This window comes from Gymnodraco acuticeps, unplaced genomic scaffold (assembly GCF_902827175.1).
Source record: "Gymnodraco acuticeps unplaced genomic scaffold, fGymAcu1.1, whole genome shotgun sequence".
Classification (NCBI taxonomy): Eukaryota; Metazoa; Chordata; class Actinopteri; order Perciformes; family Bathydraconidae; genus Gymnodraco; species Gymnodraco acuticeps.
The window spans coordinates 12361-34156 of NW_022991169.1; the positions used below are offsets into that span (position 1 = coordinate 12361).

The window sequence follows — 21796 nt, forward strand, 5'->3', positions numbered from 1 at the left end:
CTACAAGATCCACTACACCTCTATGGTACCCATGTACATGTCAAAATTCTTCCCAAGGTCAAGGAATACCATGATCATAACACCAGAGGGAGCTCCACAAATCATGTGAAACCCAGATTTGGCACAAAAAAGGGGGAATACACGTTTCGCAATTATGCCACATCAAGGTGGAACGCTCTTCCCACAACTGTAAAGGAAAGTAAAACTATACTTACCTTCAAAACGTCTCTTAAAGAGCACCTTCGGGGGAGAGCATTGCAAAACTGGCCCCGGTAATGGTACAAATCTCAACCTGTCGTTCAATGGACAGCTTCCCCCCCATCTATGTATATACTCGCATTTTAGACTCTGTTACTAACTGTATATCTGTAGACTTGGTATGTCTTAAATGTCCGGTTAGGATGTATTAGAACGAAATCTAAAATGAAAATTGTAAACAAGCAATCTGTATGTAAAAAAAAACACCTGTATGTAAATTGTAAATAAGCCATCTGTATGTCAAATATGTCTTATATGTCTTAAATGACATGATGAATTGGAAATGGGGGACCCTGATGTAAACAAGACGAAAGTCTTTCTCTGGTCTGCATCCCCTTAACAATTGTATGTTTTGAGCTGTACTGTACTGTACCCAATATACAAGCTGTTAATAAACTTTTCAATCAATCAATCAATCACATATTTCTTTTATTACGGTAACATTTTGTGAACTTTTACATATTACTAAGTAAGTGGGTCTTGTGTCACTCTTTCTCCGTGGCGCGTGTCCTCGGTAGAAATACTTTTTTGAAATCGAGTTCCATTCCGTTTTAAAGCCCACCTCTCGCGCAGTGCATGTTGTGATCTCACAAAGTCCCGCAGACCAGCGGCTCCTCCTGTCGCGAGACCTACGGTCGCTGAGCAACCGTCAACACTTCTCGTGATAACGCCACCCTGTATGGATTCACATATATTTTGACTTTTCATTTGATGTAATGGAGGTAAGAACTCTTCTACAGGGTTGCATTTACGAATGTTTACAAGACAACTTAATATTGACGCAAAAATACATTTAGCACAAGGTTAAGAGTAGAAAGTTAACCTAACCTGACGTCATACACGGCTTGGAAAGTGAACTTAGCATGGTTGCTAACATTAATTGCACTAATGCTGTCTGTATTACATTCTGCTTCTTAGTTACACAGTCAAGTAACAATACCAACTGTATTACCACTATTTAAGATAAAGTAACTTTAGCCCTGGATGTAAAATTATCAATATATTAATGTCAAAATACTCTCTCACTCTATTACAAGTATTGCATTAAAGTATCAAACGTAAGCTAAAAGTACTCTGCATTCTACATTGAATGTTTCTGCTCTGATTCACATTATTCATGTTAAGGTCTTTCTTTCCTAATGGTTTTGTAATAAATTGGATAAATTACATTTGTTGTACCTAAACAGTTATTACAATTGTTTAATCTTGAGAGATGCAATGTGTTAAAAGTGTATCACATTGTTTTTAATGCTAAATCTCAATCTGACTAAAGTTGTGATATGAGTAGAATACAATTAATTATTTCCCTTTTAAATGCAGTTGAGAAGAAATACTATATAAGTAGAGTAGAAATAGTTAAACAAAAAGTATATTACTTGATGTACTTAGTTACATTTACTCAATTACTGTTAGTTACGTTCTAGCTTGTTAAACTCCCTGTCTATGGCTTTTCTGCATTTCCAGGAGTCAGGAGCAGCAGAGGACATGTTTAAGTCCTTGGAGGAGTTCCACATAGTCCTCAGTGAGCTGGTGGGCGACGAGAGCATGGACAAGGTCCGGGGGGAGTACGAGAAGCTCATCCATGCTCTGAAGAAGTCCCGTGAGAATGAGAAGAGGCTGATGTCCAAATGCAGGGAGCTGAATGCAGAAGTTGTGTCCACATCCACTAAAGTGGCAGCCGCTCTGAAGCTGTCCCAGGACGATGAGACCACCATCACCTCCCTGAAGAGGGTAAAGGGCTGCCAGAGCATCAGATGCTACAGTATAGTTATGCAGTCCACTGATGTGACTTTGGAGGATTTTGTGTTTGGTAAAGAAGCTGTGGCGGTTCTATACCGATTTGACTGGGGGGGGGGGGGGGCAGTTATTATATGAGAGGCACATTTAATGTGGGACAAAAGAGACAAAGACAGTGTTCAACATTTTTAGTTTTGTATAGATTCATAACCCATCCAAAAAACATTACATTTTTTTTTCAAAAACATAATTAGTTTCAGTAGTTACAATTTTATTAAATGGCATTATGTAAAACAAAATGAATTCCAGTTCACTTCTGCTAGTTACAGCAAAACACTACCTAAAATGGACTTATCATTATAAACTCGTATTTGGAGCAGGGCCACAGGGGGGGTCAAAGCTCATTGTTACAGGGGCACTGGCCACTGTTGCCCCCCCATAGAACTGCCTGTGTATAGACCATAGGTATAGACGTTGTTATTGTTTTTATCATGTGGGTGAACTTTTATCATTTGTTACATCTGTTCTCCTCAAATTAAATCAATCATTTACTGAAGTTGTCCTTCTTACACTGAAGGAGCTGGACAAAGCTTGGAAAATGGTCGATGCTGCTCATGCTAAAGAGAGTAAGGACAAAGAGACCATCAGGACTTTAAAAAAAGACGTTTCCAACCTAATGCAAACGGCTGAACAACAAACTAACATCTCTCTGGACCAAGAGCAGAGGTGAGCCATTTCACCCAATTTCCCCCGGTCTAAACTGATTACTGTTGACATACTGTAGGTCAAATGCATGGCGCCAACTGTAATGTGTGTTTTCCAGTGATCTTCTAAAGATAAACGAGGAGTTGACTGTGGAGAGGGATGAACTTCTGACAACTGTGGAGGCTCTGAGAGGAAAACTAAACAAAGCCATCACCGTGGAGCAGGAGATGGAGGCGCGACGAGAACAAGCCTCAGAGAATATCTCTCAGGTAAGTAAGATGCAAACTACTCTCTACGGCAGACCTCTAACGTACTTCATGTTAGATTTAATAGAGACCAATGAAGAGACAACCAAAGGTGTAAATGATCTTATTAAAGAGGAAACAGATTTTGCACAGAAGAAGAGACGTTAATGAGAAATTAGATTATCTGCTAAATCTGACATTTTACATCAATGAGTCTGTAGATGACCTTATGTACTGTAAGAGCAAAACACAGGGTACTTACAAATTAAATAACTTTAATATAGCTGTAACTTGTTGTTTGTGTTCAAATCCAGCTTCAGCAGGAGCTCCAGGTACAGCAGAATGAGATTTCCCGGGAGATGAGGCTGAAGGAAAAGCTGGATAAGGAGGTGAAACAGCTGCAGGTGGATATGGAGGCCAAGCTGGGGGAGATTAAAGCTCTGAACGTTCAGGGCCAGAGAGCCAAAGAGGAGCAGCAGAGACTGGAGCAGCAACTCAGAGAGCTGAAGGTGAGCAGGAGAGGGACCATGACTAACATTAAGATCACCTTTTTTAATCCCGAGGGGAAATTCAGTTCTTCACTCCGGTATTTTTTTCTATTACAGACATAGGCCCAAAATACACTCACACCTATATTAATTGAGCTAATAACTAATATCTCGGTAATTTGAGATATTTCTCTTGTAACAGTAAGAAAGTATAATAAATAAATGGTATGATAAGCTTAAGGTCTGGATCACATTTCTTCCCCAAACTTTTGTCCACATTGCCCCTCAGGGCTTCTGTAGCAACCCAGTCTCACGGCATGTTATAGTCACAAAACAAATGTAATCTATTGATTCGTGTTCACCAACACGATTTTCCCCTTTTTTTCGTGTCGCACAGAACGATTAAACGATACGATAAAAGCAATGTATTTCTATTGGTAGTATGTTTCGTGCCTGTACCACGTCTTTTTGTCTGGTCTGGTCTTGGAAGACCGGAAGCTGTGTGGTTCATAAAAACATTTTCTTAATCAATATCAAGCCACGATTATTGTTTTTATTTTAAATCGTATAATGTCTGACTTTTCTTGCCGTCCGTGAGGAAAATAAATGAGGCTCAGAGCCTCAGAATACTTAAATCTGTATTTTTAAACCTTTTTTTCCTTCTAATTTGTTATTATTTATCGTTCTGTGTGACCCGTAAAAAAAGGGGGAAATGGTGTTGGTGAACACGAATCAATAGATCCATTTTGTGACTTTAACACGAAATGCCGTGAGACTGGGTTGTCTGCAGTGGCGTTTTCTCCCGGAGGCCAAGGGAAGCCAGGCTTCCTCTGTTTTTTCGGATTGTAGTTATAATTTAAATAAATAAATAAAAACACTTTGTTTTGTTTCGATAATTCTCCTTTACTGTGTGTTGCTGCCGGCCCGGCTCTCCCCCATTCTCATTGAGTATTTTACAAAGAGTGAAACAAACAGCGCCCCTCTAGATGTTATGGTGAAACAGTAGATTGCACTCACTGTTGCGAGAGGAGGCCAGCCGAATCTGGCTTCCTTTGGTGAAAAAAAATTGAGGGATTGACCAATCAGATGAGGCCCACGTGATGCCCCTGCCAACCTGTGATTGGTCAGGGCCATGCCAAGGGAAGCTAGCCGCCTCTTGCTTCCCTTCAGAGGCGGTTGGCGGCTGGCGATTTGATTGGACACTGCCATCCAATCAAATCACATCAACATCAGTTTTAATACTGTAACTGTCATCACCGCCGTTAGAAATTATCAAGCAAATGAAGCATTATGGAGGGTGGAGATTTGGCGTACTTAATCAAACATAACTTTACTAAACTTCCGCTACAGCAGCAACTAAAAATTAAATCAGATGATAGGCCAATGCCCGCACTCGAGCTGTGTGTACACAGAGGAAAAAGGGAGATAATCGGACGTTCAATGAGGATAATTATGTCCGCACAGAGTGGCTAACTGGAAGCGCTAAACTTCAGCGTCTATTTGGCTGGCCATGTCTTCTTTTTGACAAGGATTCGTGCTCCCTGAACAATACTTGGTCAACTTCAGGATTCATCGACCTTGCCAACCTGTCACGGGCAATTGAGAGGCACGGTAAATCCAAAAATCACATAGATTGTGTGATTGTCTGCATACATTAATAAGTAAAATGCTTAAATTAATAAGAAGAGAGTTTCAGCTGGAGAGTGCGTGCGGACCTGTCGGTTAGATAACAGGCGTGTGCAAGTCCTGCATCTGTGTGATACAAATGTGTGTAAAATGATACCGGGCGCTGTAATCACTCATCTGGTTACGTTATTGACCGCCCCCCGACCCAAAAAATGGGCTTCCCCTACATTTTTCCCCACGCCACGCTACTGGTTGTCTGCAGTTGAATTCATACTATTGATTAAAAAAAAACCTCTGGTCTCTTTCCTGGAGTTCTAGCTTAATTTGTCTACAAGTGTATACATAAAGAGTTTACAGCATGGTAACCAAAGCCCAGATGAGTAAGCTGTTATACGAACCCACAATATAATAATGTACTCTTCAACAAGAGCAAAGGTCACACCAGGAAACTGCTATCATTCTGTATGGTTAACAACAGCATTGTGGAAAAGGAAAGGATGATTTGAATGAATTCCTCTTCAATCGTCACACACAGGTACATGTACAGCTGCACCCAGGGCCGTTTCTTTCTATAGGCAGACTATGCAGATGCATAGGGCCCCCGCGGCCACTAGGGGGCCCCCAAGCTGAAAGTAATTTTGTTTTGTTTTTCATCCAAAAAACAAAAAAAGTATAATTCATACACACAAAGGTGAACACAATTAGTAGAAACGGGAGGGCTGAAGCATAGCTTATGGAAAGTAGCCCTCCCGTGCATCATCCTAATACAACATCGGCATTATTGCGTCAAAAACATATACAAATGAAGGAGTACAAAGAAATAAAGAAAACAGGAGAAAAAAATTAAACAAAAGTTATGGCAGGAAAACAATAAATGCATATTTATATATATGTATACTGTATATATGTATATATATATATATATATATATATATATATATTAATGCTGTCAAAATTATCGCATTAACGGCGGTAATTAATTTTTTGAATTAATTGCGTTAAAATATTTAACGCATTTAACGCATGTGCAGAATGGCCCGCCCCATACATCCCACCAGTGGCAGTGCTGGGGTAGGCTCCAGCCATACCAAGAAATGGCTTAGCCCCACCATGAAAAATGATGTTAAAGTAAGCAAAATAAAGTCCGCCAACTCGCGCGGAGTAAATTGCACAGACAGCAGTTAGTAAGATTGATTTCAGTAGCCACTTATCTGGAAATACCGAAGACTAGAAACGGTTTTGAAAACTTTTGTCACGTAGTGATCGTCTTCTCAATAGAACATCTTGGATAATGTCTTCTGGCCAATCAGAATCAAGATAACGGCGTGGTGTTGTTGCAGGAAGTCCCGACGGAGAATACTTTTGCTGTAGTACATCTCTATATACATCGATACAACATTACGTGTTGATAGAAATGATAGATATGATTGATAGGTGTGTGGGCTGTCTTTCATTTTGACACACAGAACAATGTTATAATAAACATACGTTATGTATGTTAAATGGATATATCCGCCTTCTTTCATTTATCTTTCCATTCACACAACAATATACATAAAGAAATGGCATATTTTGGACATAGTTCGAATGGTGATTAATCATGATTAAAAAATGTTTAAGCTGTGATTAATCTGATTAAACATTTTAATCGTTTGACAGCCCTAATATATATATATACGAAAACTAGATATAGGGTCGTTTTCTGCACATGTCAATAGCAGTTTCAACTATCTTTTTTTGGAAATGAAAATACATATTACATAATTAATATGTACACATGTACTTGGCAAATGAATAATAATAATAATAATAATATATGCATAATTGCATATAAACATTGTGAACACTTATTTTCAAGTGACAAGTATTTTTACATTCATATGTTCACGCTGTGGTTTGGAACTGCTTTTGAATGTTATTAGGCATTTTGTTATGGAAAATGTTGTGCATAACCAGTACTGTTTTAAGCTGTACTATCTCAACACATTTTAATAGATTGAGTTTTTTTAAATATGGGAGTTGTGTGTTCATATTTACCAACACCACAGACTATTCGTAATACTTTTTTTTGGGATGTTATTCTTTTTTGTAGATTTGTTGAGTACGTGTTTCCCCATATTTCGGAGCAGTAGTAAAGGTAAGGGAGAAATAGACTGTTATAAAGAGTATTTTTTCTTCAAGAATGTTCTTAGTGAGATACAAAATACCTATTGTTTTTGACAGTTTAGTCTGTACATAATTTATATGGTGCTTCCAATTGAGTTTTTCGTCAACAAGCAGTCCTAAAAATGTACACGCACCAACTTTTTCTATCTCGGTATTGCAAATCCGTATAATGCAGTAATTTCTACTCTCAGACTTTGTATTGAATAACATGTAATTTGTTTTGGCCACATCAGGGGATCATTTATTAACTGCAAACCAGTTACATAGTATTTTTAATTCTGCATTCACAATTTTAACAAGATCGCCAAGATTATGATGGGAGCAGAGAATTCAAGGTTCAGGTTCAGCCTCAATATATTTGGGGATAATTAAAATGAGCCGTCTTTATTTGTAGACAGCCAAGCCCCCTCCTGTGTTCGGTGAAGCATTATATGCTTAAAAATCCAATGTAGGATATAAACACGACTAAACTGCAATGATAGCAAAGCTGTGGCTTGTGTTTTTGGGGTAATAAAGTCCAAATCATCGTTGGGCTGTCAGCCAATGAGTGACGTCTGAGGAAGATGAGAAATGTAAATTAAACATTGTTGAGAAAATGCTGCATCTCTTGCATTTATTGACATAGAGGAGCCTTATTGTTTACCTTTTTAATATCATTTTTTGTAATTTTCAATTGCTTGGTTTTCGTAAAATTAGCCTGTTTTCCTATTAAAGTGTAACAGATTGATGCATCTCCACAGATCATCTTAAAGGCTTCGGAATCCCCCCCATTGTAGTTAAAAAACTGTAAAAACTAGGGCCCCCAAACAGCATCTTGCATAGGGCCCCCAAAAAGCTAGAAACTGCCCTGGCTGCACCACATACACAGTGAAGTTCAGTCTCTGTATTCAACCCATCCTAGTATTAGGAGTGGACAGCTTTTGTACAGCACTATTGGAGCAGTGTGGGATCTGGTGCCTTGCTCAAGGACTTATTGGCAGTGCCCAGGAGGAGCTGACACCTCTCAAAGAACCAGTCCACTCTCCATACTTGGTCCATTATAAGGATTAAAACAGGGGACCCTCTACCCAAGTCCCTACAGACTGAGCTACTGCCGCCCCCAAAACCATGTAAAACCAAAGTGCACGTAATTGTGTGGTATATAAAATAATGTTATACATACAAATATATGTACCCACACAGACCCTCACACACACATTATTTCACGTAAACACACAGTGGTACCTCACCTGCCTCCCTCCCTCCCTGACTGTGACAGATGTTGAATGAGCGCTCCTCTAAGGATCTGGAGCAGATGCAGCTGAAGAACAACAAGCTGCTGCAGGACAGTGAGCAGCTCTCTGCAGCCAAACAGCATCTCTCCCTGGAGAATCAACAGAACGCCAACGAGCTCAAGGTACATGTTGCTCCACGGACACACACAGACACACACAAAGCATGGAGTGACAGAATCAGAGTAGATGTAGGGCTATACTGTGTAGGCCTAAAATAAAATAAATGTTTCTCAGATCTGCAGTAGTGGAGAATATATTCATGAATACCACCTATGCATATCAATCAGGTAACACCCAACCTCTGTGTAATGCTTCATATGACTCCCCCCCCCACCTGTCAGATAAGAGAAGACGAGGTAAATCAGATGCGTCAGGAGATGGCCAAACAAACAAAGATGAGAGAAAACCATCCAGAAGAAGTTCCACCAGATGGAGGATCAGAAGTCTGATGTGGAGGTGCAGAGGGAGACGCTGAGGGCTCAGATTGCTGCTCTGGAGAAAGGTACAGTATGGATCGGGACATTCTTTATTGTTTCTCCTTTACAATTCCTGTTCTGTACAATAAACTGGACATCAATCAATTTCATTCGGACATTAAAGTCTTCTTTTTGCCCTGCCATATTTTATTCAGACTTCTCAAAGACGTGAGACATGCTAATTTACATAACATGTTTCAAGATAGCGCCACGCTCATGAAAAAGAATTAGTTATGATGAAAATGTCCTACACTGTTGACTTGGGGCATCAAGTCTTTCTTTCTCCTTCCACAGATCTTGAATCCTACCAGAAGCAGGTGGAAAGTGACAGAAAAGCCATAGATGAGCTTGTTCGAGAGAGAGACATCTTAAATAAGGTATGAAGAGAACCTCACAGGAAGAGGATGCTGTATATGCTGGCCTGTTATGTAATTTTAAATATTGATCTTTGTCAGTAGAGAACAGCAGCAACTAGTGTAAAAGTAACTCACAGGCTATTTATTAATCTACATTTTCCCTCATAATTTCCTCATGGTCCTGTATTCCTCTGTGATCGCATTCAATAGAACATGATCAAAGCTGCACTCTCCACTGAGAAGCAGCAGAGCCTGGTGAAGCTGCTGGAGCAGGACAAGAAGACGCTGGAACACGAGATTAGTGGATTCCGCCTGGAGGCCCAGAAGCAGCGCAAGATCATCCAACAGCTGGAGAAGGAGCGCGACCGCAACATCAACGAGACCAGCAGCCTCATGCAGAAGGTTGCATTCACTATTTGGATTCATTTTTTATATGAAACAATGATTTAAAGATATGTATTGTTCTGAGGCCTGACATCAACTGTTCTACATTTCACAGGTGCAACAAAAAGTGGATGACGTGGAAGTGAGAGAGATGGAGATATTTGATTGGAGGAAGAAGGTCACAGAGGCAGAGTGCAAGCTGAAACAGCAAGAGAACCTGCTGGAGTCTGTGGTGTCTGAACGGAACCTCTACAGCAAAAACCTCATCGAGGCTCAGGTACTAACACACTGCTGATTGGATGTAGAGCAGGGGGTCACTGATCACAAGATGTAGAGCAGGGGGTCTGCTGATCACTATGTGGGGCTTTCATCGCTGGCTCCTACTGTCCAAATCACAAAGTGTCCAAGACATTGACCCCAAGGTTCTCGGATGGTCTGGCCAACTCTTGCATCTCTGCCTGAGTGTGTGTGTGTATGAGAGGCCAATATTAAAACTTAGAAAGCAGTTCATTCACTATCCTTCAAGTGTTTCTTTTTATTATTCATATAAAGTGTGAGGTAGCCAGTGCATCAACTAGTTACTAGGAAAGGGAAGAAGTCATAACCTTGAGATTCTTTCATGAGTTGCTCTAAAGACTTGGATTAAACGTACAGTTTTTACTCTATCTGTCGTTCCTCGTGTTTATATTCTGTATTTTCTAGTATGCAAAGATGGTGAAACCTCCTCACAACTAGTTTTACACCACAGTAAATGTTTTTATAATATATTATCACTATTTGTTTCCTTCCTTCAAAATTCACTGTGTCTGGCCTCAGGAGGAGATAGCAGAGATGAAGAGGAAGATGAAGACCATGGATAACCAGGTCACCCGACTGAGAGACGAGATTACTGGGAAGGAGCTCGCCCTCACAAAGGATCAGCAGGAACACAAGCGCTTAGAGAAGGATAACGAGACCCTGAAGGTACTGCATCCTGCCTCATTGGTTCATAGTGAGGGGGGCTTTGGAGTTCCTCACCATCATTTCAAATGTGATCGACAAAAGCCTCTGCCAAATGCATACATGTGAATGTTACATTTCCCCGCATGTAAGTTACGAGAGTTGCCTTGTCCAGTAGCACTAGGAACTATTGAATTACTCATTAACCCAAGTCATAGTTTTCTCTTTTTTAGGGCTACCTTCCCTCTACATTGCCAGGAAAATGTGTGCTTCATTTATATTCACCAATGCAGAGCCAGTCCATGATGTGCTTGTGTTCAAATTCAAAGTGCAGACTGGCTGACAAATATACAGGCGTTTTCATTGAAAGTGCGGCTTCTTATTCGCTGCTCTGAGCCGCTGTACCATAACATTCAAAGAGTTTAACACACAAACACACACATCCTCTTTTTTATCCATCCATCCATCTTCTCCCAGCTTATCCGTAGTCGGGTCGCAGGGGTAGCAGTTCCAGCAGAGAGCCCCAAACTTTCCTTTCCCTGGCCACATCAACCAGCTCTGACTGGGGGATCCCAAGGCGCTCCCAGGCCAGCGAAGAGATATAATCCCTCCACCTGGTCCTAGGTCTACCCCTTGGTCTCTTCCCAGCTGGACGTGCCCGGAACACCTCTCTAGGGAGGCGCCCAGGTGGCATCCTAACTATGTGCCCGAACCACCTCAACTGGCTCCTTTCGACGCGAAGGAGGAGCGGTTCAACTCCGAGTCCCTCCCGGATGACCGAACTTCTCACCTTATCCCTAAGGGAGACGCCAGCCACCCTGCGGAGAAAACCCATCTCGGCCGCTTGTATCCGCGATCTCGTTCTTTCGGTCATGACCCATCCTTCATGACCATAGGTGAGGGTAGGAACGAAAATGGCCCGGTAGACAGAGAGCTTTGCCTTCTGGCTCAGCTCCCTTTTCGTCACAACGGTGTGGTAAAGCGACTGCAGTACCGCTCCCGCTGCTCCCATTCTCTGGCCCATCTCACGCTCCATTGTTCCCTCACTCGAGAACAAGACCCCGAGATACTTGAACTCCTTCACTTGGGGTAAGGACTCATTCCCTACTTGGAGTGGACAGTCCATCGGTTTCCTGCTGAGAACCATGGCCTCAGATTTGGAGGTGCTGATCCTCATCCCAGCCGCTTCACACTCGGTTGCGAACCGATTCAGTGAGTGCTGAAGGTCGCAGACCGATGAAGCCATTAGAACCACATCATCTGCAAAAAGCAGTGGTGCAATCCTTAGTCCACCGAACTGCAGACCCCCTCCCCCACGACAACGCCTCGAAATCCGATCCATGTATATTACAAACAGGATTGGTGACAAAGCGCAGCCCTGGCGGAGGCCAACCCTCACCGGAAATGTGTCCGACTTACTGCCGAGGACCCGGACACAGCTCTCGCTTTGGAAGTACAGAGATTGGATGGCCCTGAGTTAGGGCTGCACGATATTGAAAAAAACCTGACATTGCGGTTTTTTGTTCCCCTGCGATATATATTGCGTTTTTTTTAACCTGTTAAGCCCCAAGGTCCCGGCGGGTACTTTACTTTTTTTTTCACGACACTGTGTCTCAGGGGATCTTAATATTTAAGAACCTATTAATGTGTTATACCAGATTAACGGAAATAATCTCAGCTAACTGACGATACAAACCATTTTTACCAAAACAAAACACAAGTCTCATAAGAAGCATCTAAATGACCCCTGAGCGAAAAATGCTAACGGACTTTGGCACAGAACTCAAGATAAAAGTACCCTTATTACTTATCGTAGCTGCACATACAAGATATCCGATTAAAGCTGAGGTTCCACAGATTATTTAGGTATATAGTATCATCACTGAGTGATCCGAACTCGCGACAGGGGAAGCAAACACAGACATCACAACACGTACCTTACGTACGAGCTTTTAGGGGAGATCGTCTCACCGTAGCTGTCAATCTGATCAAACGTAGGTTTTTAACGTCTCTGTATAAAACAATTATTTCATTTATAATCCATAATTCCATTTTTATGTAAAAATCGCAGAGCAAAAGTTAGCTGCTAATGGTAGCCACCAGAGTGGCTGCTGCTTCCGGTCTTGGCAATGCGGCAGTCTAATACACACATTACCAAATAAGGAGTGAGAGTGATACGTAGCCAAAACCGGAAGCTGCATATACTCTGGTAGCTACCATTAGCAGCTAACTTTTGTGCTCCGATTTTTAAATTAAAATGGAATTATGGATTATAAACAATTGCTTCAAAGCCACAGATACATTATTAACCTATGGATCAACCGAGTCAGCCGCGTTTTTTCTCGTTTTAATGCCATTGAACACGTCTTTTGATCAGATTGACAGCTACGGTGAGACAATCTCCCGTAAAAGCTCCTTAAAAAATACGTGTTGTGATGTCTGTGTTTGCTTCCCCTGTCGCGAGATCGGATCGCTTAGATACTATACTTAAATAATCTGTGGAGTCTCAGCTTTAATCGGATATATTGTATGTGCAGTTTCGATAAGTAATAAGGGTATCTTTATTTTTAATTCTGTGCTAAAGTGCGTTAGCATTTTTTTTAAAAATGAATAAAACCGCACGTCCCTGCGGTGTGAATATCGCGCATGCGCATATCGCGGTTATCGCCATGACACGGTATATCATTCACCCTCACCCCATACGCCTTCTCCAAGTCTACAAAACACATGTAGACCGGATAAGCGTACTTCCAAGCCCCCTCCAGGATCCTTGCGAGAGTAAAAAGCTGATCCATCGTTCCACGACCAGGACGGAATCCGCATTGTTCCTCCTCGATCTGAGGTTCGACAATCGGCCTGACCCTCCTTTCGAGTACCTTAGAGCAGACTCCTGCACGGGTCTGATTTTCAAGACCCGCTCCCGCCCCGCACCCGCGACGTGCAATACCGAACCCACCCCGCTACCGGCACATATTGCCAATTAGTTCCGCAACCCGACCCGACCCGTCGGCACAAGATCCGCAACCTGACCCGAACCCGCATATATATGAGCACTGAAAACGTGCAATTATTAACACACACAGTTGCATATTTGTCTCAAAAAGCGGGGGATGTTGGTTATTTCCTCCATCTAGGATGACACCAAAAGCCTCCCAGACGTTGGATTTTGCTCTTGAGGAAGTGTTATTGAAAATGCTGTATTCTCCGCTAGAGAGCTTCACCTCAGCCATTTCGAATGTGGCGCGCACAGCAGCAGATTGATGCGCTGCAGAGGTTATGATTATGCACGGTCCCGCGGGGGAGAGGTCTGAGGATTTTAAACATTAAACTAATTTATTATTATTTTAATATATTTATTATGCAATACCCGCGACCCGACCCGCATCATCTTTGTTTTACCCAGAACCGAACCCGGCAAAAAAGCGTTTGAAAAAATACCACCCGCGAATCACCTTTTTTGCCCGCGGGTACCCGACCCGATGCAGGACTCTGCCTTAGAGTAAACTTTCCCCGGGAGGCTGAATAGTGTGATGCCTCTGTAATTGGCACACACCCTCTGATCCCCCTTTTTGAAAAGGGGAACCACCACCACCCCGGTCTGCCACTCCTTCGGTACTGTTTCCGACTTCCACGCAACGTTGATGAGACGTGTCAACCATGACAGTCCCTCAACACCCAGAGCCTTCAGCATTTCCGGGCGGATCTCATCCACCCCCGGGGCTTTGCCACTGTGGAGTTGTTTGACGACCTCAGTGACCTCCCCCCGGGAGATTGGTGTTGATCCCCCGTCATACTCCAGCTCTGCCTCTAACATAGAGGGCGGAGTTGTCGGGTTCAGGAGTTCCTCAAAGTGTTCCTTCCAACGCCCTAACACTCCATCAGTTGAGGTCAACAACATCCCATCCTTACACACAGCTTGGATGGTTCCCTGCTTCCCCCTCCTGAGGTGTTGGACAGTTTTCCAGAACAACTTTGGTGCCGCCCGAAAGTCCTTCTCCGAACTTCTCCCACACCCGCTGCTTTGCCTCGGCCACGGCTGAGGCTGCTGCCCTACCTTGCACCTGCCTCGGGAGTCCCCCGGGATAACAAATCCCTGAAGGCCTCCTTCTTCAGTCGGACGGCTTCCCTGGCCACCGGTGTCCACCAGGAGGTTCGAGGGTTACCGCCCCTCCTCTTTTTTATAACAAGTGATATAATGGCACAGACAGGTGCGCTGTGTAAACAAAAACAGACAGAGACGTCCCACAGCTAGCTTGTCCACGCTGCTGTGAGCATTTCGATGTGTGCCTACAGAGCAGTCCCTAACCAGAGTCCGGCAGGGCTAAACAGCTTTCAAAAGACTGCTAAACAATAAGAGAATCAATGCTGAGACACACACAAACACTCACATTGTCATTATTTGTATTTATGTGTGCATATCTCTGTGTCCTGCTGCAGGGGGAACTGCAGCTCATGAAGCTCCAGCTCGAAGAAACAAAGCAGCGTGTGGACAGTCAGAAAGCAGAGCAGCTCAAACTCCAGAAGATTATAGCCGATGCTGATGCTGAGCAGATCCAGCAGAAGAAACAACTGGAACAGGTATAGAGAGATGAAGTTGAACAAGAGGAAGTACAGAATGATAAAAGAGATACATATATCTGATTATTTGTTGACCAAACTTCACTCAAGGTGATCCGAGAGCGAGACAACCTGGTCAAACAGCTGCTGCACCGCAACGATGAGCGTGCACTGCTGTATGAGAAGATCAGGATCCAGCAATCCATCCTGAGCAAGGGAGACTTCCACTACAACCAGCGGATGGATGACGTACGCCTGCTGAGGGTGGAGATTAAAAGGCTCCGGCGCAAGAAGAGTATCCTGGACCAGACTTTGCCCAACAGAGAGGACCTGAGGTAACACAGAGAGGACCTGAGAGAGGACCTGAGGTAACATAGAGAGGACCTGAGAGAGGACCTGAGGTAAAACAGAGAGGACCTGAGAGAGGACCTGAGGTAAAACAGAGAGGACCTGAGGTAACACAGAGAGGACCTGAGAGAGGACCTGAGGTAAAACAGAGAGGACCTGAGGTAACACAGAGAGGACCTGAGGTAACACAGAGAGGACCTGAGAGAGGACCTGAGGTAAAACAGAGAGGACCTGAGGTAACACAGAGAGGACCTGAGAGAGGACCTGAGGTAAAACAGAGAGGACCTGAGGTAACACAGAGAGGACCTGAGAGAGGACCTGAGGTAAAACAGAGAGGACCTGAGGTAACACAGAGAGGACCTGAGAGAGGACCTGAGGTAACACAGAGAGAACCTCAGAGAGGACCTGAGGTAAAACAGAGAGGACCTGAGGTAACACAGAGAGAACCTGAGAGAGGACCTGAGGTAAAACAGAGAGGACCTGAGGTAACACAGAGAGAACCTGAGAGAGGACCTGAGGTAAAACAGAGAGGACCTGAGAGAGGACCTGAGGTAACACAGAGAGAACCTGAGAGAGGACCTGAGGTAAAACAGAGAGGACCTGAGGTAACACAGAGAGGACCTGAGAGAGGACCTGAGAGAGGACCTGAGGTAACACAGAGAGGACCTGAGGTAACACGGAGAGGATCTGAGAGAGGACCTGAGAGAGGACCTGAGAGAGGACCTGAGAGAGGACCTGAGAGAGGACTTGAGGTAACAGAGAGAGGACCTGAGAGAGGACCTGAGAGAAGACCTGAGAGAGGACCTGAGAGAGGACCTGAAAGAGGACCTGAGGTAACACAGAGAGGACCTGAGATAGGACCTGAGAGAGGACCTGAGGTAACACAGAGAGGACCTGAGAGAGGACCTGAGAGAGGACCTGAGAGAGGACCTGAGGTAACACAGAGAGGACCTGAGAGAGGACCTGAGAGAAGACCTGAGAGAGGACCTGAGAGAGGACCTGAGAGAGGACCTGAGAGAGGACCTGAGAGAGGACAGAGAGAGGAAGGCAGGAGCAGTGGAGGAGATGAGGATGGCAGTTAGCTGCTCTGAGAGAACGCTTTGTTCTAGGAGGACAGGATGAAGAAAGACGAGGTGACCAACAAAGCGTAGTGTTTAGAGCAGAAGCATCAGAAAGATGAGACGAGAACGACCCAGAGTCAGAGGTAGGAAGACTTCTTTTGTACTTCTAGCTTCCAAAACCATAGTATGCTCTTTTCAAATGATTCAAATCAATGTTTAGCAAAAGTTCAGCTTGTCCTGTCAATCAACCTGTAGGTACTTCAACTCGCCCTTTCCAGTGAACTCTTCCTGTATGTCTTGCATGTGGAGAACTGTGTGAAGTAGCAGTGGGCGGTTGTGTTGCAGGCGAGAGCTGTTCCACCTGCAGAGGGAGCTGCTGAGAGAGAGGACGAGGAACAGCGTCCTGGAGGACCAGCTCAGACCCATAAACATTCACCGATGGCGGCGGCTGGAGGTGAACTTTCCTTATCCAACCTCAACCTAGATCCCTTTAGCTCTGACCCTACTTGACGGGAACATTTACGTTATTAGTTTATCTGACAGAGCATGCACAAACTTTAGGCAGAATGAATATCAATGATCGAAGAGCCAATCATCAGGCCGTTAACATCCTGCAAATATCCCCCCCTGCAGGGCAGCGACCCCGGCAGATATGAACTCATCCAGAAGATTCAGTCTTTACAGAGACGCCTGATCGCCAAGACCCAAGAGCTGGAGGAACATGAACTCCTCCTACAGGTAAACAGTCTTCTCAGTGTGTGTACCGTGTATAATTGTCAAGGACTTTTAACATAATCATCAGCCAGTGCAACAGTGTGTTTTCGCTGATTTGACTTTAATCGCATTTTCAACCTTTCGACCCCTTCGTGGCAAAAATGTACACGCCCCAAACAACTGCTATTAAATCATCATACATCAATATCTTTTTCTACTTTTTTTTGTTCATGAATCACTTAAAGAACTTACAACGTGCTCAAAACTACCAAACATTCAATCCTTTTCAGGATTTTAACCCTTTAAACTTTCATTATTTGAATTATTTCATTTCTCTCAAAAATGCCTCATTGACTTCCATTCAGACCACATTTTTTGATCTCACTGCCATTGCAGTATAAAACCATGCATTTTCTAATGTCAGCATTTCATTTAGAAGAAAAGTAGTGATATTTGATATTTCTACTCTATTCCAACAGATTACACCATTTTCCCACTGTAGGCCGATGCATGGAATTCTTACATTTTTGCCAGTTATATTATGGAGCCGTGTGACTACCAGGGGAGTGGTGTGTGTGTGTGTGTGTGTGTGTGTGTGTGTGTGTGTGTGTGTGTGTGTGTGTGTGTGTGTGTGTGTGTGTGTGTGTGTGGGTGTGTGTGTGTGTGTGTGTGTGTGTGTGTGTGTGTGTGTGTGTGTGTGTGTGTGTGTGTGTGTGTGTGTGTGTGTGTGTGTGTGTGTGTGTGTGTGTGTGTGTGTGTGTGTGTCATTTCCAGCAGCAGACCAGCAGGTCCTGGAGCATGTGACCTGGTGCTCTCTCAGTTGATAGAACAACACTTTTTTAGGCCTGTGTCCAACCAGCACACACCTCTCCTCCCTCTCCGTGTGTCTGTCTGTGTGAGAATCTGTAAGCATACACAGATCATTTCATGGGTAAAAGAAGGCCATCTTTTCAAGGATGTGTTTGATGTGTCTTTGAAGAGCTGCTTGATTACTCAAAAACAAAAAACAACTGTAAGTGTGTTTATGCACCTGGCTGCCAAAGATAAACATGCAGTTTGACCAAGGGTTTATTTCTTTAGTGAGCAGAGAAGGAGAAAGACCTGGAGCAAAGAGAAGGAACTCAAATGAAGAAGTAGTCACGCGGCTCCATAATATAACTGGCAAAAATTTAAGAATGGGAAAATGGTGTAATCTGTTGGAATAGAGTAGAAATATCAAATATCACTACTTTTCTTCTAAATGAAATGCTGACATTGAGAGAAATGAAATAATTCAAATAATGAAACAGGCGTTTAAAGGGTTAAAATCCTGAAAAGGATTGAATGTTTGGTAGTTTTGAGTACGTTAGAAGTTGTTTAAGTGATTCATGAAAAAAAAAGTAGAAAAATATATTGATGTATGGTGATTTAATAGCAGTTTTTATGGGCGTGTACATTTTTGCCACGAAGGGGTCCAGAGGGTGCAAAATGCATCACGAGAGTATACAAAATATGTTAAAAGAGTAAACGACATTGGATTTAAAAAATTTGACTCAAAAGAAGACTTCTTGCAAAAATCCATGCCAAAAGCTGTAACAGCTGAAATGATCACCAAACGAATCAGAAAAAACGTACAAAAATGCCCGAGGAGGGCACAAGGGTTAATTCTGTCAAGAAAGTGAGATATATTAAATCAAAAATGTGCTGCTTGGATCTTATAATGAAAAACTTTGGACACTGATTGCTTCTCTGTATTATATTCTGTCTTTTAAAGGTCACCTATTGTGAAAGGCACTTTTTGATGTCTTTTATACATAAATATGTGTCCCTGGTGTGTAAGGAGACAAAGTGTTAGAAAATAAAACCCTCTCTCTTTTCCTCCGTACCCACATCTCTAAAAACGGGGGGGAAACGGAGCTGGTCTAGATTTGCTGCGGTCATGACGACATTACTGAAATGTGGGCTGGCTTTGCGCCCTATCCGAAACGTTTCTGTATCAGAAACAATGCGCAACGTGTTTTGGAAGTAATATGGTCTGTGTTTACATTAGCAAGCATCGCTAACACTCAGAGCTAAGCTGTACTGGAGAGAGTATGTGTAAAAAAGCAGGAAATAAAAAGGAAATCACCTTGTGGTAAACCCACGAGAGAGAAGGCGTTTGAGCTCCATACTGTTTCAGAAATAATCCTTGATGTGGTTTGGAACATGATATGGCATTTAATCACAGCAGTGTTTAGCTGAGAATGTGGGTTCACAGAGGAGAGCTCATGCATGCTCCAAAAGTGGCGTGGCCAGCAGCAGCTTGGTTACATTTAAAGCTACAGACCTAGAATCAGCACTTTAGTAGCAGGGCTGAAATAGAGGGATATGAGGCATGGCTACAATGGGTGATCTGTTTGGTATTTTGAGGAAAACACTTCAGAGACATGTTTTTTAAATATCTTTATATATCTGAGACCTATAATATATGCCTAAAAATAGTATAATAGGAGACCTTTAGAGCGACCATGTGTAGGACATCAACATATCTGACTTGGTCATGATTTGGGGGTCGTATCAAGAAAGACTCACTTACTCAGGAACTGTCCCTCTCTCTAATCACTCTGATTTCCTCCTTGTGTGTCCCTGTGAAGGAGAAGGAGAAGCTGTATGTGGAGCTGAAGCACATCCTGGCCCGGCAGCCCGGCCCGGAGGCAGCAGAGCAGCTTCAGCAGTGCCAGTGGATCCTCAGAGAGAGAACCAAGAAGCTAAAGGTCACCCCAAACCTCCTTTTCTTGCAAGTGAAACATATAGCACTTCTCATTTCATTTTTTATTTCATGTGTTTTGTTGTTGTAATCCACTGCCTTTCTTATTTTTTAATATGATTTCATCAGTGTGGTTTTGCAAGTGAACAATCTCTTCCTTTGTTCCTCATAATTTTATTTGGTCATTGAAACTTGAATATGTTGTCAAATTCATATGTTCAGTATCAAACAAAAATCATTCCAACAGTTTCTTTAACAAAGGCCTTCTTAAGAATGTAAGCCTCAATATGATCATGTTGTTGTCCCATGTCAAACAATATTTCTTTATAAACTCACTCCACTGCTCCTAGTGCTAGACTCCTAGTACTAAGATGGGTTAAAAGCAGAGGCCACTATTTCACTGTGTGTGCTATGTGCTCTGAATGCGTGACCATTAATTCAATTAACCGTCCATGTTAATGTAAAAATGTGTATTTGTAAATAACATTCTTATACAGTATATTAGAAAAGATACAGCGCCTTATTTCAGGAGAAACATGGTTCTTGTTTGCTTTTCTATAACTGTGACAATAATATTCTGTGATTCCACAGGCGTTGATAGCAGAGCTGAGGATGGTCGACTCGAAGATGAATGAGTACAAAAGTGAGAATCAAAGATTAGCTAATGAGATGGCAAACATCAAGAAGAAGTACCTCAGTCAGAAAATGCTCCACAGGTGAGGTTTCTTTTTTTCTTTTACATTTTAGCAATCCAAGCCAGACATACTATAGTTTTCTGATTTTTTTTTTTTTCACGATTTATTTTATGCAACGAACATGTATGGTTTGTGACTCTGATGTGCTGGAGCTCTGTGTGTCCTCAGTGAGCAGAGGGGCCGCTCTAAGGTGGAGCAGCCGGAGCCCCTCCCCCAGCTCAGTACCAAGGCTCACTTCACAGGAGGAGGCTTCAGGATCGACGTCCCTGTGAGAAGATAAGAACCTTAAAGAGCCATCTGACATATTTTACTTCATTTAAAGAAAGACATCTATACAGTGGTGCAGTGATACACGTTAGTTAGCATCACAACAGGTCTCTTAACAAAAGCCAATTGCATTTCACTGGATTTGGAGAAATACACAAAATAAGATCTGTGGCTAACACACATTGTGATAAATGTTTTGAAAAAGACAAGTTTGATTTGACATGATTTGAGACAAGATAACTCAAAGGGCTAAAATGCTAACTCTTTTCCGGGTTTAGGACTCATTCCTGTACCACTGTATTACCTCATAATCAAGCATTGTCAAAACCAACCCGTATTTTCCCATTATTTGTACGCTTTGAATATTTATTTCAACAATGCAGATTTTTAATCATGCTGTTATACTGATCATTTATAAGAAACAATTCAATTCTGCCTTGATTTTGATCAGGGTTCGAGTTATAATCTGAGCTTTATGGGGGTCTTTAAAACTAACGCGTGCGAGCACATGCAAGTACGCGCACACACAGCAGCAGCCCTCTACTTGCTACAAACTTAAAGGGGACCTATCATGCAAAATGCACTTTTGTACGTCTTTTATACATCGGTGTTCCAGGGAACTCACCAAGTGTCAGAAAACACAACCCTCTCTTTTCCTCCATACATCTCTAAAAACGAGGCTGCAACGGATCTGATACAGACTGATACAGATTTAAATTTCTCTGACGTCAGGAACGAGGAGCTCCGCCTATATGGGCAACTCTCAACCTATCAG

At 42.7% G+C, this 21796-nt stretch overlaps 1 protein-coding gene across 1 annotated transcript; it reads left to right on the forward strand.

The window, feature by feature from the left end:
- The first annotated feature begins 911 nt into the window (after positions 1-911).
- On the forward strand, positions 912-21319 carry LOC117560705 (cilia- and flagella-associated protein 58-like). The gene is given in 19 exon segments (XM_034237647.1): positions 912-980; positions 1723-1989; positions 2573-2721; positions 2819-2969; positions 3260-3454; positions 8484-8621; positions 8841-8906; positions 8908-9001; positions 9270-9352; positions 9542-9733; positions 9831-9992; positions 10532-10678; positions 15092-15232; positions 15323-15546; positions 16966-17074; positions 17254-17358; positions 19947-20066; positions 20651-20775; positions 20923-21319. Coding segments are annotated over 19 exon segments (2586 nt in total). The 5' UTR covers positions 912-974; the 3' UTR covers positions 21035-21319.
- The last annotated feature ends 477 nt before the right edge of the window (positions 21320-21796 follow it).